Source organism: Barbus barbus (assembly GCF_936440315.1).
Source record: "Barbus barbus genome assembly, chromosome: 21".
Lineage (NCBI taxonomy): Eukaryota > Metazoa > Chordata > Actinopteri > Cypriniformes > Cyprinidae > Barbus > Barbus barbus.
The window spans coordinates 961932-979174 of NC_136749.1; the positions used below are offsets into that span (position 1 = coordinate 961932).

General features: G+C 37.7%; 1 protein-coding gene across 1 annotated transcript; it reads right to left on the reverse strand.

The window, feature by feature from the left end:
- Nucleotides 1–1483: 1483 nt before the first annotated feature.
- On the reverse strand, nucleotides 1484–16865 carry LOC306887382 (sodium-dependent dopamine transporter-like; the record flags this gene model as incomplete). Its single annotated transcript, XM_079445064.1, has 14 exons — nucleotides 1484–1507; nucleotides 1767–1838; nucleotides 2830–2997; nucleotides 3088–3188; nucleotides 5485–5584; nucleotides 5687–5815; nucleotides 6936–7048; nucleotides 8263–8387; nucleotides 9055–9158; nucleotides 11012–11146; nucleotides 11551–11689; nucleotides 12371–12584; nucleotides 15562–15693; nucleotides 16577–16865. 14 exons carry the CDS (start codon nucleotides 16863–16865, stop codon nucleotides 1484–1486), a joined length of 1845 nt encoding a protein of 614 aa, XP_079301190.1.
- Between the last annotated feature and the right edge of the window lie 378 nt (nucleotides 16866–17243).

The window sequence follows — 17243 nt, forward strand, 5'->3', positions numbered from 1 at the left end:
AGTAATGATCTTTTAAGTCTATAGGACAAGACACAGAGTTTTCCTTTCAACTCCTGTCATGACCATGAAAAGCTGGTAAACCCGGTAACGTTTGCATGAAATTACTTCAGTGTCTGTTTGCATGTTTACAGACTGATTGAAATGATTTTCTGTGGTCATTCACACAGACACTGTTGGCATAACAGGTTCTGAATTTGTTATTTTGTTTCACAACATATGGCATATAGATTAGGAGACCAATGTGTTTGAGGTGTTTTATTTATTTTATTTTTTTACAGATAGCATTTCATGATAAACTAATTGGCATACATAGCAGGTTAATGAATGAAGAACAGCCTGAGCAGTGATACATTCATGCACCGTTCATCTACTCTGATATTCTTGAAAATATTTAAGATATGCTTATACTTTCTGACCCACACGATTTGAAGCAATAGTCCTGTGTAGACTGTTTATGGACTGTTTATGCAGTGGAATAAAATATCCTAAGCTGAATAAGTAGAGTAGAAACTGGACACTGGTTTTATCTTGTTTTGAGATACTGTAATATGACCACACCATTAAAATCAGCTCATCTCTTCCACAAATATTGACCTCAACAACATGCAAAGTGCATTAGTGTTATTTAAAAATATATAAATAAAATCATTTTTTTTTTCATAAACACTTTTTATTGACATTTCAGTAGTTGACCAATTTCAGCAGGCACTGAAATCATTAAATTTAAAGACCGCAAATATTTGTAATAAATTTTCATGTAAATAAAACTCTGATAGTCCATTAATACAGCTGTGGATGACAACATTCAGTGCGACAGAAATCCTATAAATGCTGCTGTGTTTTGTTGGTTTGGAAGGTAAACCACTGCATGGATTAAATACAAACAAAACAATCACTGCATGCTGTTTCCTACAGATTGATTTTCTGCAGTTCTGCAAACATGTAGTGACTAACAGTTGAACCTTCTTGGATGAGGAGATCTCTTCTGTTCGATACTGGAAGCAAGCATGGAAATGAAAGAGTTTTGTTGTGATCAATTGAACTTGTTAAGTCGTAAATGCATTTGCACTTCTCAAACACAGAGAGGATAGATTTATTCATTTATTTGTTTTTGCAATAGCACTATATAGACGTCTCTAAATGTAAGTGTTGCTAAAGATGTCTTTTGTACAGTTTTTGACACGTCAATCACATTTATCAATAAGGCTCAGTTGACCTCTGACCACAAACAAAATATATATAATAAATAAACAAACAAACAGTCAGTGGGGACAACATCAGCCATCATAACAGTCATCATATACTGAGAGTAAAACTGATACTGACAGAATGTCAACCACACTGTGATCGAAGTCACAAAACAGCCACATGTCTGATTATGCAAGAAAGAAACAACTAGTAATACGCTTCTGTCAGCGTTTCCCTCATGGATCGAGTCCATGGAGTGAGTGCCATCATCATCTTCATCGTCTTCATCATCACCTCAAACCACCAGCCAGTGATGAAGCTGTGAGAAACAAGTCATATTCATACAACGCTCTTCACAAACACAAGCTGAAAATATGCAAACAGCAGAAATCAAATCAGAAATCACTAAAGACTTCAACATTAGTGAAGCCAGAACAATCACACCATATCTGTGCTGAGGATCGACTGTGATAACGGTGCAGTAAAATGTCACGTTTAGCATAACTGAAAGTTCACCCATTAAATTTATGTAATCTTCCTTGTTCGGCCGTACACATGAAGCCACCCGTGATGCTCACCGTGAACTGCCGCACCTCTCCACGCTCCACCAGGTGATGCTCAGTCTCAGGAGTGATGGCGTACGCCAGTTTCTGCCGAGATAATCCAGCACCATATTCACACAGAATCACAGAAACAACCAGACAAACGCAGGGACATCACATGCATGCAGTATGATTTCTGTGCAGCGATGAATGTTTAACTCTTGTGCTGTACTGAAATATAGTCTTCCTGGACAAAAATGATGTGGAAACACAGCCTAATTATAAAGCATATATTAATGGCTTATTCTGCATGACCATAATTGAGATCCCTTAATCCTTAAACCCCATACCTAAACCTAATTTAACTACCTTACTGACGTTTAATAAGCAGCAGTTTAGGAGTTTGTTGAGGCAAAAGTCATAGTCAATAGTGAGAACTGGACCTTAAAATGAAGTGTGACCAAAATAGTTAGCAAATCTCTCATTATGTGATATTATCATTGGTCTGAGCTTATGCACTTCAGCTTTTGAGTGAACTTTGGCAAAATGATCCACAAATAATGCTTTTTTCACTCAAAAACAGATACATGATAAATCAGCTCCAAAACGAAAGACAAAACCTGTGCTTATTGCAAGAAAACAAGTTGACAAAAAGATTGAATTCAAGATTTGGTGACAATATAGCATGAGAAGAAATGTATAGACTATTTGTTTTTTTTGGCTGGTCAATTTTGACCAGGAAAACGACAAGTGTATCAAAATCCCCAAAACGTTATACCATGTGTGAACAAAGTCTGTAAATATTAGTCCAATGCAATGCAATATTATTGTTCAGTAATATTATTGATTCAACGACACCGACACTATTGGATGATAATTAAATTTGAACTGAATTGATCTGAATAATGATACTATTGTTTTCTGTATGCTTAAAGATGAACTGAATTTGTATCATAATTAATTAATTATTCTATATTCCACTTCATTACTCTGAAGCTGCTTCAAAACAGCTTTTGTATAAAGCGCTATAGAAGTAAATGTGGCTTGACTTAATTCATCTTGATAGTGTTTTGCATATTGACGAATATGAAATACTCACGTCACAAAAGCTTCCGGGCAGAGAGCAGAACTTGTAGATGGCGTAGAGCGGCACCATGATCATGGAGGAGATGGACAAACACCAGCCCACCATCGTGGCCCATGTGGGGAAATAATAAGAGCCGTACTTGGGAGGATTGAACGTCGCAAAACTCACAACAACCATGAACTGAGTGAAGGGGAGAGAAAACAGGCACGGGTTAATGGTATCTAACGGAGTTTGGTGATATGTGTGTTGTGTTGGACAGAGTGAACGCACCAGGAGGAAACACGGACTGACAAACTTCCAGCACAGTCTCCAGTAGAGGCCAGGTCTCTGTCCGATCATCTCCTGGATATCATCGCTGAAGCGATCCACACCTGAACACACACATGCTGGTCAGGATCGAGAAAATGCAGAGACATGTATTTGTCTTCTGCTTTTCAAAGTGTTCATGCCTTTGAATCCAAACTCTGAATGATATCTATTGATGTTGTTGGTGAATTCATACTGCAGCTCCTACCGCAAAAATCAAAGATGTTATTGCGGCTATCAGGATGTACCGTAACAGCAGATATGAATCATAAATTGCTTAACTAAATTGGAAACGGACTCTTTAAAATTACATTTGTTTTTCATCAAAATCTTTAATTGAAGACATCTTCTACATATCAGCCGATTTAACTAATTTCAAATATTTAAAAAGCAACAGGCATTATAATTGATTCATGTAACTAATATTTCAATTGTCCAACCACTGTTACTACAACTGTAACAGTTTGGAATGATGCGACCTCTGACCTGTCCTGTCTCAGAAGTCTAGGTCAGGGTCTGAGAGATTGTCTTAATGTTTTTGAAAGAAGTCTCTTCTGCTCATCAAAGCTGCATTTATTTAATCATAATAATAAAAAAAAAAAAAGTATATATATATTATTATAATTATTATTTTTTTTTAACTGTAGTGGCCGGTATAAATATTTATCACGTTATATAAAAACTGGCATGTAGATTTGTAGTAGCCACAGAGTTATGAAGGAAAACAGTCCCTTCTTCTTAAACGCACTTGACCAAACCACATATTTTAACATATGAATATGGTAATGCTGACAAAGGGACTGCATTACGCCGTGCTCCACATGAAACAATATCACTTTGAGTTTTGATGAAAATGACAGAATCCTTGGAAGCAAACGCCCTGGAGTCTTCCCTTTAGAGCAGATCTGTGTGACCGCAGGGTTTGATCGAGGCTTGACGTCTGATCGCAGCAGACAGCGAGAGCAGAGCTCAGGGCCAAAGGCGCAGGTGTTCAGCAGGTAATGCAGCCTCCAGAAAGGCCAGCGGAGCCCGGGGCCCGTGTGTCTCGCTCTGACCGACAGCAGAGCAGGTCAAACGATCTGACGGTCCTGAGCTCACCGAGTCACGCTGAAGATCAGGTCTTCAGGAATCGCTCGCTGCCTCGGGTCTGTTTGCAAAGTTCACATCCCTGCGACCGCATGCCAGATCGCTCAAGGCAAAAACATGGCTTTTCCAGGAGAAAGTCAACGCGTGAATTACACAGAAACATTTGAGGAGAATTTCTAACCGTAATGTTCAAGACTCATCTCATGTAGCCACAATAGCAGTGTTAGCCAAACCTCACCTATCTAAAAGACTTTTTAAACAAGACAGAACAAGTTGTTGTACTGTATACCAGTGAAATGTGAATATTTAATAAAGTGATAAATAATGGCTAAATACTGAAATGAAATTGAGCAGCGCACTGCTACTCGTTTCCACTTCAGACAGATGCAAAAGAGTGTTTTAGTGCCAAAAGTAAACATACGCGCTCAGACTAACCCACTGAAAAACTGAAAAAAATGATTTTATCAGGTAGAGACTTCTTGTGAACATGTATGATTTAAAAAAAAGTAAAGATGAAGGTCCACTCCTAAACGAACCATCACTGGGGGTGTAAGCAGAGGTATCACTTTATTCTGATAGTCCACTTTAGACATTCTACTAACAGTAAGTAACTTTGCAACTCCATGTCAACTAGCAGTCATTAGAGTATTAGTAGACTGTTAGATCAGAGTTAGTAGAATCAGATGACATGCTTGCAAAGTTACTTATAGTCAGTGTATTGTCCATCAAAATAAAGTGTTAACAGATATTCAGCAGACGGTCTACTAATACTCTAATGACTGCTAGTTCACATGGAGTTGACAAGTTACCTATAATCAGCAATGTCTAAAGGAGACCATAAAAATAAAATGTAATAATAATAATTATTATTATTATTATTTTTCATTGTCACTTTAATTTTAGTTAGTTTTAGTAATTTTGTTATTGTTGTTTTTTGTTGTTTGTATTATTATTATTATTAATAATAATACAGTTTGAGTTAAAAATAATACACTTTAGTTTGAAAATAATACACTTTAGTTTGAGTTATTTTATCACATCAAATTAAACTAATTGAAAATAAGAAACATTTGACAGGGTCAAAACTGACAATCTGGAGTTAGAATCGAATGTTAGATTGATAGGTGTTTGTGTGAAGAGCGTTCCTCGGCTGATATCCGAGCTCTGGGAGCCTAATGAGCACCAGCGGCCCCGGAGCACAGCCGTCTGATAGACCATCAGCCCCTAATGCCACATCAGCTTCAGCGCACATGCAGGAGCAGCGATCAGCCTCACCGTAGAACCAGGCGATGCCGATGGCCTCAATCAGCACTCCAAACAGAATCGATGTCCCGGCGGCAAAGTGGTCCAACAGCGTGAAGACGTAGATGCCACCCTGCAGAGAGACAGAGAGACGAGACCAGATCGAGATTCCACACGAGAGACTCTTCATAATCAGACGAGAAGCTCATTAGAGGAGCGTTTGTGTCTCACGTACGTTTGTGACACAGATGAGAGAGATGAGGAACGTGGAGACCACGATGAAGAGTGTGAAGAGCTCTCGATGTTTGTGCAGGAACTTGAATTCGTCGATGAGTCCCGTGATCACAGACTCCATCCCTCCCATCTGAAAAACAGCGTTCAGATGCAGCTACAGCGCTGGCGTTCATCAGGACTGAGCTTACAGCCACCATTTACAGCATTGACCCTCGTAAACACACACGGGTCCATTTTGACCCGGAAGAGATCCATACATTAAAAAAAAATAAAATAATAAAATAAAATGAAAAATTATTAGTTTTTAGTAAGGGAACAAACCTTTGAATGAAAGAACTGTTAAGAGATATAACCATTTGAATGAATGAATGAACAAACAATGTTTTATGTTCAGCTCATTTTGGACTCAGTATGCATGGAGTACCATTAGGCACCAACAAATACTTAGCTATACAAGTAAGTATTAAGTATATTAAGTAAGTATTAAGTATATAAATATATTCCCCACGTCTCACACACTTCTGGGCAAAATGTTTTTGATAAACATGAATTTGTCACCTATTGACGAACCACTCCAGCATGAAAAACTGATCACGTTTTTGGAAGTAAAAACAAATTAAAAAGCAAGTAAAATTAATTTATTTACTTTGAAAACTTTTCAGATTAATATTGATGTTGTTTTGATGTTGTTTTGTTAGAAAAAAATATGTACACTGTAAACAATTACCATGATTTTAACGGTAAAAGACTGTAAAAATGCTACATTAAAAACCTGTTAATTGGTTAATGCTAATTTTCCCTACTATATATGGTGAAAAACTGTAATGGACATTACATGTAATTTTACAGTAGTATACCATTTTTGGAAGTTAAAAAGAAAATGTTGCTACCTTTTTGTTTTTGTTTTTGTAACATTCTGGCAACCACAGCTGTTTTACTGTAAATGTTACGGGATTTCTTTTACAGTGTATGTTTCATATATTTGGATGGTTTTTGACCAATCATGAGTGATAAAGTCAAATAATTTAATTAAATTCTATTTATTCCAAAAGGGTTAATACTGGTAAAATGGTATGATCTTATACAATTCAAATATCATATATATATATGTTTTTTGTATCAATTCTTCAGGTCCAGACGGATCCAGAATGTGAAAATAGTCTAGTCTTTTTGAATGTATTTGGAGGGTTAATACTGTACTGACAAAGTCTTGTGTTCGAGATCAGATCAGACACGATCCTGAGACTCACAGCGCTGTCGATTCCCAGAGTCAGCAGCATGATGAAGAAGATCACAGCCCACACTGAGGAACCCGGCAGTGTAGCAATGGCTTCTGGGTAAATAATGAACACCAGACCAGGACCTGGAGAGACGCAAACAACAAAGATTCAACACCTCCACATACACCGATAATAACTCTGAAGATGCTGTATTAATCTAGAACTGATTAGAATATCACAATCATATCAATTCCAGTTATAAACCAACACTGTATATTTTTATATGCAATCACCAAAAAACATGCATAATACCCTTTTCATTTACACAACACACACATAATTTATACATCTATTATTACTTCATTTGTACTATTTTCCACGTGTTGGTTTAATAGTAAAGTGATGTAATAAAACAATTACAAACTCCATCAGGTGGAGAAATAAACACTGTTTCCCTTCATTATCTGAATTATCTTATGTATTTAAATAATAATAAAAAAAATATTTATAAAGAAATAATTTATGCTATTTTTCAAACCATTAGGGGTAGAAAGTTTTTGTGTGTGTTTTGTTTTTGTTAAGAAATGTTTATTTTTATTCATCAAGGATGGATTAAATTGATCAAACGTGACAAAAGTGAGTAAAGACATTTATAATGTGATTTCTGTTAATCCTGAAAATAAAATGCATCACAGTTTCCACAAAAATATTGTTCAGCACAACTGTGTTCAACATTGATAATAATCAGAGATGTTTGTTGAGCAGTAAATCAGTATATTATTATGATTTCTGAAGATCATGTGACACTGAAGACTGGAGTAATGATGCTGAAAATACAGCTGCAGATCACAGAAATACATTACAGTTTAACACATATTCACAGAGAAAACAGCTAGTTTATATTGTAATAATATTTCTTAATATTGCAGTTTTTAGACCAACTGTATTTTTAATCAATTGAAGAGACTTATTTTTGTCTATAAATTAATTCCAAGCATTCAGGCAGAACTCAGCAGATCAAACGGTTTTAAAGATCATAAGAAAACATAAATTAGTCTTTAATAATTTAGCATTACACTAATCAGTTGTTGTTGTTGTTGTTGTTTTATTACTTAATTATTGTGAAAACAACAAGCAATATTAATAACAAAACAGTAGCTAATGTTAGTTATCATGAACTATAACTATACTGCTGTTAATTGTTAATTCATGATTGTTTGTAATATATAAGCTAATGTTAATTGAAAGTTAAAATGTGTTAGTACATAATATGAATATTAATAAATGCTATATTATATGTTATTATGAGCTGCACGTTTTCAGGCGAATGACAGGCAAACAATAGAAACTCACTCACCGTCTGTGGCGACTTTATCTAGAGCGACGTTGTGTTTCTGTGACATGTAACCCAAGAAGGAGAATATGACGAACCCAGAGAAGAAGCTGGTCAGAGAGTTGATGGAGCTGGTGATGATGGCGTCTCTGTAACACAACATCACTCAGTTCAAACACGCAGATGCATCAAAGGGCTTTTAATTCAGCAGTGAAGTGTGACAAACGGTCTGTGTGTGTGTGTGAGTATGTGTGTGTGTGTGTGTGCGTGCTTGAGTGTGTGTGTGTGTGTGTGTGTGTGTGTGTGTGCGTGCTTGAGTGTGAGTGTGTGTGTGTGTGTGTGTGTGTGTGTATGCGTGTGTGTGTATGCATGCTTGAGTGTGTGTGTGTGTGTGTATGCGTGCTTGAGTGTGTGTGTGTGTGTGTGTGTGTGTGTGTGTGTGTCTGTGTGTGTGTGTGTGTATGCGTGCTTGAGTGTGTGTGTGTGTCTGTGTGTGTGTGTGTGTGTGTTCCTGGTATGTATCACAAGATGGAGACCAAATGTCCCCACAAGGATAGTAATACCAGTCAATTTTGACGTGTTTGAGGTCTGCAGGAGAAAACAAGCTTATAAATCATACACAATGAAGTTTTTTGAAAATACAGAATAAAAACCATTACGTCTATGGAGAGTCCCAACTAAAAATGGAAGCCATTGTGTGTGTGTGTGTGTGTGTGTATGCGTGCTTGAGTGTGTGTGTGTGTGTGTGAGTATGTGTTTATATGTGTGTGTGTGTGTGTTTGGGTTCTCGCCGCTCTGTACGACTCCTCTGCTCACCTGTAGCAGTTGTTGCTGAATTTGTTGTAGCTGGAGAAGGCGATTAGCACACCAAACCCCACTCCCAGAGAAAAGCAGATCTGCGTGGCGGCCTCGATCCAGACCTGCGACACAAACGGCCCCGGCCGGCCGCACAAAGGGGCCGCACAACAGCTATCATTAGAGATAATTGCAGGAAACTCATTCAGCAGAAAGATGAAAGACACTTGTGAATACAGGGTAATTTAGCAAATTGCTGCTGCACACATGTGTCTAATCTAATTCTGAAATTGCCGCTTTGAGGTCCCTTTGCCAAGTGGTGCTCTGAGAGAGAATCGCAGATCGTGGAAAAACTTACTTATGACTGATAGTAACTTCACCTGCCGCTGCGGCATGAGGACAAGAGTGACTCTTATGAGATTGATTCATAAACACACACACACACACACACACATGCGAGTCTGAATCTGTGCGACTGACCGATCAAAACTCTAATATAAATGTCACAGGCTCTCAAAGAGCGATAAACCTTCTGCTGCTCTTTAATGCAATTATACTGAATGTGCGTTTAAAGGAGAGCGTTACACATCTCAGCAGGTGTGTGTGTGTGTGTGTGTGTGTGAGAGAGAGAGAGATGACAGAAGTGTGTTACATCTGACAAAACCTTCCTTTGGGAACATACAAAAGCTTTGGCACACTTCAAAGCTAAAATGATTCAAATATAATGTTTTGGCTATTGAATATTGTTTTATTCCAAAACGTTGTCTTATTTTAGTAGTATGGTTAGGCTTTTGTTACAATTACTATTATTATTTTTCTATATAAAGTGAGATACAGTGCTGTTTATAATTTTGGAATTGGGAAGATTTTTTTTATGTTTTTGAAAGAAGGCTACATTTATTTGACAAAAAATACTGTAAAAACTGTGAAATATTATTCTAATGTAAAACAGCTGTTTTCTGTGTGAATATGTGTTAAACTGTAATTTATTTCTGTGATCTGCAGCTGTATTTTCAGCATCATTACTGCAGTCTTCAGTGTCACATGATCTTCAGAAATCATAATAATATACTGATTTACTGCTCATCAAACATTTCTCAGATTGTTGTTTAATGTCATTGTACTTTACATACAACAAAATTATAAATATACCAACGTATCCAGCTACAAATTATTTAAAAAATTAAAATAAAATTTTCACGTAAGGAAAAATAATATTAATAATAATTTTCACCGTGGTGAGTGAAATGAAGTGCTCAATGCTCAATATAACGGCACATGATGGATTCTTCTTACATGTCAAGAATGTATTTTCAGTTCAGTGTTCAGTATGGTTATAGCTTTAGGATAAAAACTATTCATGAATGTTGTGGTATGTGTTTTGATAGACCTGTACCGTTTCCCAGACGGCAACAGATCAAATAAGTGATGTGCGGGGTGATACGAGTCCTTCAAAATATAGAGCCTTTTCTGCAGACAGCGGGAGGCAAAGATGTCGTCCAGAGCAGGCAGCTGTTGATTTGTGATGTTCTGTGCAGTCTTGATAACTCTCTGCAAAGCCTTTTTATCAGCTGCAGAGCTGATTATTATTAATATTCTGATTATTATTGATGTTGAACACAGTTGTGCTGCTCAATATTTTTGTGGAAACTGTGATACATTTTATTTTCAGGATTCACAGATGAATAGAAAGTTAAAAACAACAGCATTTATTTGAAATAGAAATCTTTTGTGACGTTATAAATGTCTTTACTGTCACTTTTGATAGATTTAATGCATCCTTGCTGAATAAAAGTAAAGTATTAAACTCTTTCAAAAAACAAAACAACAACAATATACCAACCGTCTTATTTTTGAGCAGTAATGCAAACGTGTGTGTAAAGTTGTATTTGTGTTTAGTGTGCATGCATGTATGTGTTTAAGTGTTTGTATCTCTCTCTCTCTCTCTCTCTCTCTGTGTGTGTGTGTGTGTGTGTACCTGAGCGTCACACAGGCGCAGGAAGTCCACGCTCAGGTAGGCTTTAATGCCATCGATGGCTCCAGGCAGTGTGACGCCGCGCAGCAGCAGGACGGTGAGGACAACATAGGGCATCGTGGCTGTGATCCACACCACCTACACACACACACACACACACACACACACACACACACACACACACGCACGCGCACGCACACACACACACACACACATGGCATGAATGTCACTGTACAACATAAATGCATCTCATTTATATGATGCTTAAACTACCAAACAACTAAATATTCACTTATAATCCAAGAACGGAACAGCTGCATGACAGCTGTAAGTAGATTTGTGAAGAGCATATGAACGGTGTTGTGAAACGTTTGCAAGCACATCTAATCTATCAGAAACATTGACTGGTTGATGTTTGCTGGTCTCCTGGTCTGGCCAGTCTGGTTTGGTTTAGAGGGGCTTTGTGTGCTTACACACTAAACACCAGTCTGGATAGAGCAGAAGACCAGCAAACCACCGGAAGTTCATGTAAGATCTCGAACCTTCCCTGAGGTCTTGACTCCCTTCCACAGACTGAAGTAGAGCACCACGATGACCACGGCCAGGCAGGCGGTGAGCTGCCAGCGCGGCAGACCCAGGTCATCGATGCCGGTGCTCTCGTGGAGATGCAGCATGCCTCGCCTGCAGATCAACATCAACACATGATCGTACTCCACAGCCACGGCTTCAGGGGCCAGTTGCATGAACTTGTTAAGACTGTGTCTTAAGAACTAGTTTGACCAACTACAGTTTTTTTTTTCAACTGCACACATTTTCAAAACTTTGCCTCTTTTTTTATTTTTACTTTACACACAAATCCAAGAATTGCACACAAAATGCCAAATGCCTCACATCTCTTGCAAAATGAAGCACTGCATCACAAACACATCTCAAAGGCAAACATTTTGCAAACACCTTTGCCATAATGTTAATTCCTGTTAGATTTGTGTGTGCTACATAGAGAACTGTGCTGTGTTTTGCAAAAAGTGTTTTGTGAAATTTAAAACTGAGTCAAAGTCCGAGAATTAGTGTCTGGTTTAGCAGATTTGGTGTGTGCTTCTGCTGTTTGAGTGACAGCTTTCAGAAACTGTGTGACACGTAAAGATTCTGTGTGTAAAGTTTTGAAAAAAAAAATTGCCAAGTGGTAATCAGTCTTACTTTTACAAGACAAATATGACCAATCTACCTTTTCATAGTTGAATTTAAAAAAGTATGACTGGTCTTGAAGAAAAAATAAATAAATTAGATGACTTTTTAAGACTAGCCTAAACAGTTTCTGCAGCCGGCCCCAGGTCAGTGTTTGTGAAGGACATGAGTACGTACTCGAAGTACTCGAGCGCCGGCGTGGACTTGTGTGTGTCGTTGAGCAGCGTGGCGTTGAGGTCGGAGCAGTTGGGACTGTTCCAGGTGTTGTTGCAGTTGATCCAGGGCAGCTCCGCGGAGAAGGAGGAGAACAGGTAGAAGAGAGCCCAGGCGATGATCACGTTATAGTAGAAGCCCACGTACAGCGAGATCAGGATCACCGTGAAGCCCACGCCTGAGCAAAACCAGCAGAAACATGAAGATACTGCTGCTGGAAACACCATCAGCTGCTCACCGGCTTATGTTCTGGATGATGCTGTGCTGGTTAACTGACTAGTTTAACAAACACCTCTTTCTTGGTCAGTCTCACCATACAGACCGTGCTGGTCAGTCAGCCTATGGTAGACCACCAGCACCAAACCAGCACTAACCAGGTCTCAGACCATCTTTTCAACAGGGATTTATATTTCAATTCATTACATAAAATATAATATAAAAAAGAATATACTATTCAGATGAGGGAATCCATAAACTGCACTGAGGAAAAAATGGTGTAGGATTTACTTTGAAACAATTTTCTCTCAGAAATTGCTAGTAAATTTCACAAATAATACAAAAAAGTAGCACACTGAAACATGACATTTTGAAGTAGAAAAACTGAAATAGTATTTTACTCCAATAATCATTCATGTATGAATTCATGCATTTATGTATTTATTTATTTATGTATTTATTTATGTATTGCCTACATTTAAAAGGACACAAATGAAATTAGCATTTATCTTATCAAATTTATTTTAATATCATTATTAATTTCATTTAAATTAAAGTGAACCTTATTTTTAAATGATTGTTTCATTAAGTTTTATTTAGCAAAAAATGTTCGTGAAGAACCCTGTTAGAGCATGGAAGTGGCATCACGTTCATTCTTTGTACGGAAAGATAAAATACACTTTTACAATAATTTTTTACAAGCATTGTCATGATTGCATTCACAACTATTATTAATAACCATATCAATAACTTATAATGATAAATACATAATAACTGAAATAATCCCAAATTAGCTACTACCTGCTGAATCAAAGCATCATTTAAATTTCCAACCCTGGCCTCTTGTTTTTTTTATGTGTTTAATTCTGAAGCACAAACCATGTCCTGAAGTCAGTTAACAGGATTAAAAATAAAATTTTAATTTTAATTAGCATTTTACTCATTAGCTCTTTTAATATTAATCTTGACCTAGTGAAACTGATGATCAGCATTTCCTCTTCTTAAAAAGTATTTTTAAGTTATTTTCACTACAGCTTTACTCCTGAAGACGTTCCTGCAGCACATCAGTCAGTCAAGACGACAGAAAGAGTCACAGCCAGTGAACCACACTGAGAGCTAGTCTGAGTTTCCAGAGTTAGTTCTCATAAACACCCCGTGGCTCGTCTAACGGAGCTCTTTGTCTGAAAGCAAACAGCAGGATTCTCCCGTCATACATCAGCAGCACATGTGTGATTCCCGGCCCTCTCAGGCCATCGATCCTGAGGAAGGAAACATGTTGATCAGCGCTAATTACAGTAATCTCTCCTCGAGTGCCAGGCTCACAGAGAGCCAAGCTTGTGATTAAAATGTCTGTCTCCGTCTCTCTCTCTCCGTGAGATGCTTGACAGCCGTTACGGACATGCAAAACAGGCTTCTTTAGGAAACAGATGATGCTTTTTCAGCCCTGAAGCGTGTTCACAATCTAGCTCTACACCAGGTTTAGATATGCAGTATCCGCTGAGGAGCATTCACAGAGATGGACTGATATCACCTTCAGAAGATTTTCCCATTTTCCCTCTTAACATGCATCAACAACACTACCAAACCAGCACCAGAACAGCTGATAGATCCACAAATCTATAGACGAGCAGGTCTGATTATTTGGAGAACAATAAAGTCCCAATTATCATTGGTTCTTCTACCATATCAGAAAGCCTTTTTTATTGTTTATATTTAATCTGCTATACCACATAAAAAGATATACTGTTTTATTTATATTTTTATATTTATATTTTATTTTAGTTTTATTTATTTTAGTACAGCAAGTTAGACTAAATGGAACACAGAAGTTCTGCTTAGCTGCATTTATATACATATATAAATAATAGTGAAATAAATAATAATACATATATATATATTTTTTTTTATTATTATTATTATTATTTATTTATTTGACTTAAAGTTTATTGAATTTTAAAGGGATAGTTCTTCCAAAAATGAAATGTACTTATTGTCAAGTTGTTCCTGTATGAGTTTCTTTCTAAAGTTGAACACATAGAGTTTGAAGAATGTTGTAACCAAACAGTTGCTGTTAGCCATTGACTTTCACAGTATAGGGGAAACATACTATGGACCTCAAAGCTACCAGCAGCTGTTCGTTTACCAGCATTCTTTAAATGTTCTTCTTTTGTGTTCGACAGAAGACAGAAACTCATACAGCTTTGGAATGACTTAAGGGTGAATAAATGATGACAGAATTTCCATTTTTGGATGAACTATCCCTTTACATAACAGTTTTAAATGGTTTTATAGTGGACTATAATCACCCTGGTCCAAGCTGGTAATGTACACTACACGATTAATGAAATTAATTAATCTGAAATGTGAAGAAGCTTTCTGCACAGTGGTGGCCACTAGCGGAGTGAACTGTGAACAGCACTGAGGTATAGCTAAGAGTGGTCCAAACCAACCTTACGAAAGCATGACTTACAGCAGGTATACTTAACTAAGAACGACGTAGCGTTAAGAAGGTTTCAGGAAACGCAGCCCTGTTCTTTACAGAAAGCGTCTCATATCCCATTATAAAGGCTAGTTTATTGAGGAGCAGTGAAGAACTAAAGGTCACGGTGCCTCGGTATCTTCCGTATGCTGGTGTCATGATGCAATACCAGTGAAGTGACACAAAATTTGCCATCCACCAACAACTGAGGCCTGGCAGGCAAATTTCATACTAAAAGCCAATTTTTCTGTCTTCCATTTGACTGCAGATGACTTGAGCTGGAGATAAACAGCACCTGTCCACCGTTTGCCATGATGAGTTTGTTTCGGGAACACAAACCCCTTCTGCCTCAAGAGCCAGTGAACATCTGATCATAACAGCGCTGTCATCTTAAGACTTACACAGGCCAGAGGATCATAGTACATCACACACTAAAGGAAACTTTCTGAAGGTCACGTACCTTTGAAGATGGGGCAGATCTTCCAGACTCCTGCTGCTCCTTCACGGTTGTACTGACCCAGAGCTAACTCCATATAGAAGAGCGGCATCCCAGCGATCACCATGAAGAAGAGGTACGGCACCAGGAACGCACCTGACACAGCCGCACAAACATACTCAGATATACATGTTAGAGTGAGAGTACGATGATAAAAGCTGATATAACACCAGTGGAGGTCTGGGAATCATGCCATGATGAGAAATGAACCCTCGCTTCTTCTCTAGATTCACTCTAAACAGAGCAGCATTTGAGAGGAGCACTGCTCTCTTCTCTGACTGCTATAACTCAGCAAAAATAATCTAATTAACAACTAAAAGGTTAGTTTTGCAATATAATATAACTAAAGCTTTAGTTTTGTAAAACAAAAATATATAATAATAAATATAACTAAAATGTTAGTTTTGTAAAGAAATTAGATGTCTTCAAAACTAATTTTTAACATTTAAGCAAAAGCGAAAACTTTTTAGATGAACAATAATCAGGATTTAAAGTATGGCAAATAGTTTAGTGTTATTTTAGTATCATTAAGATACTATTATAGTTTTTATTAATATTTTGAATTGTGAAATTTAAATTTATTTATTTTGTCTATATAGTTTGTATACATTTTAATTTTAATCTTAGTTAATTTAGTATATCAAGTTAAACTAAATGAAAATGAGAACTAAACTAACTAAACTTAAGAAGAAAAAAATTGTGATTTTTTTAAAGCTTTTTAAATGTATTATTATTGTTATTATTATAGTTAAATATAATAACCCTGGTCCAAACTGGTGATGTGCATTGAGTTCACATTATTGGTTCGTCAAGGTTTTACAGGCTCTATATCGTTAAGCTTTTACATTTTAAATCAACATCTCTCTTGATTTCTCAGACCGTCTAATAAAGCTGTAAATGGCAGATTTCCACAGAAAATCTATATTCTTCTAAAAGTTTAATCAATCTCAAGCACATCTCAGACTTGTCCGTCTCTCACCTCCACCGTTTTTATAGCACAGGTAAGGAAACCTCCAGACGTTGGCGAGATCCACGGCGAAGCCGATGACGGACAGGAGGAAGTCGATCTTCTTGCCCCAGGTCTCGCGCTCCTCTCCGGAGGGGTGCGTCTGACCGCTGGGACTGACCAGGGCCGAGGAGGTGAACTGCACCCCATTCTGTTCCTTCACCAGGATCAGTTCCACCTCTTTGGGGCCGGCGGTGCCGGAGGGTTTGACGGGGGCAATGGCTGAGGACATGTGTGTGACCGGGAGTCTGCCTCTTAGCATGGGTCGCCGGCAGGCCGTGGAGGACGAGAGAGCGGCTCAGATGCAGAAGCCTCTCTGACGGGATGAGGCGAGCCGAGATGGACGTGAGGAGGAAAGAGACGGAGGGAGGAGCAAATCAGCCATGTTGATCAGACATCCAGACCTGACGGAGCTCGCTAAAACTCTGAACTAGACCGAGCTATTCCACAGCCAGCAAATACAGCACATGTAGAGCCATGTAGAGTCTCTTCTACAATGAGAGTCATTTTAAAATGCGTCTCCTTACAGTTTTTCTGTTTACAAATAATGTTCATGCACTGACACAAAATAGTGAAGAAACTGCTTTTAATTAAAAAAACTGCTAGTAAATTTCACAAATGGCATGAATTAAATATGAAT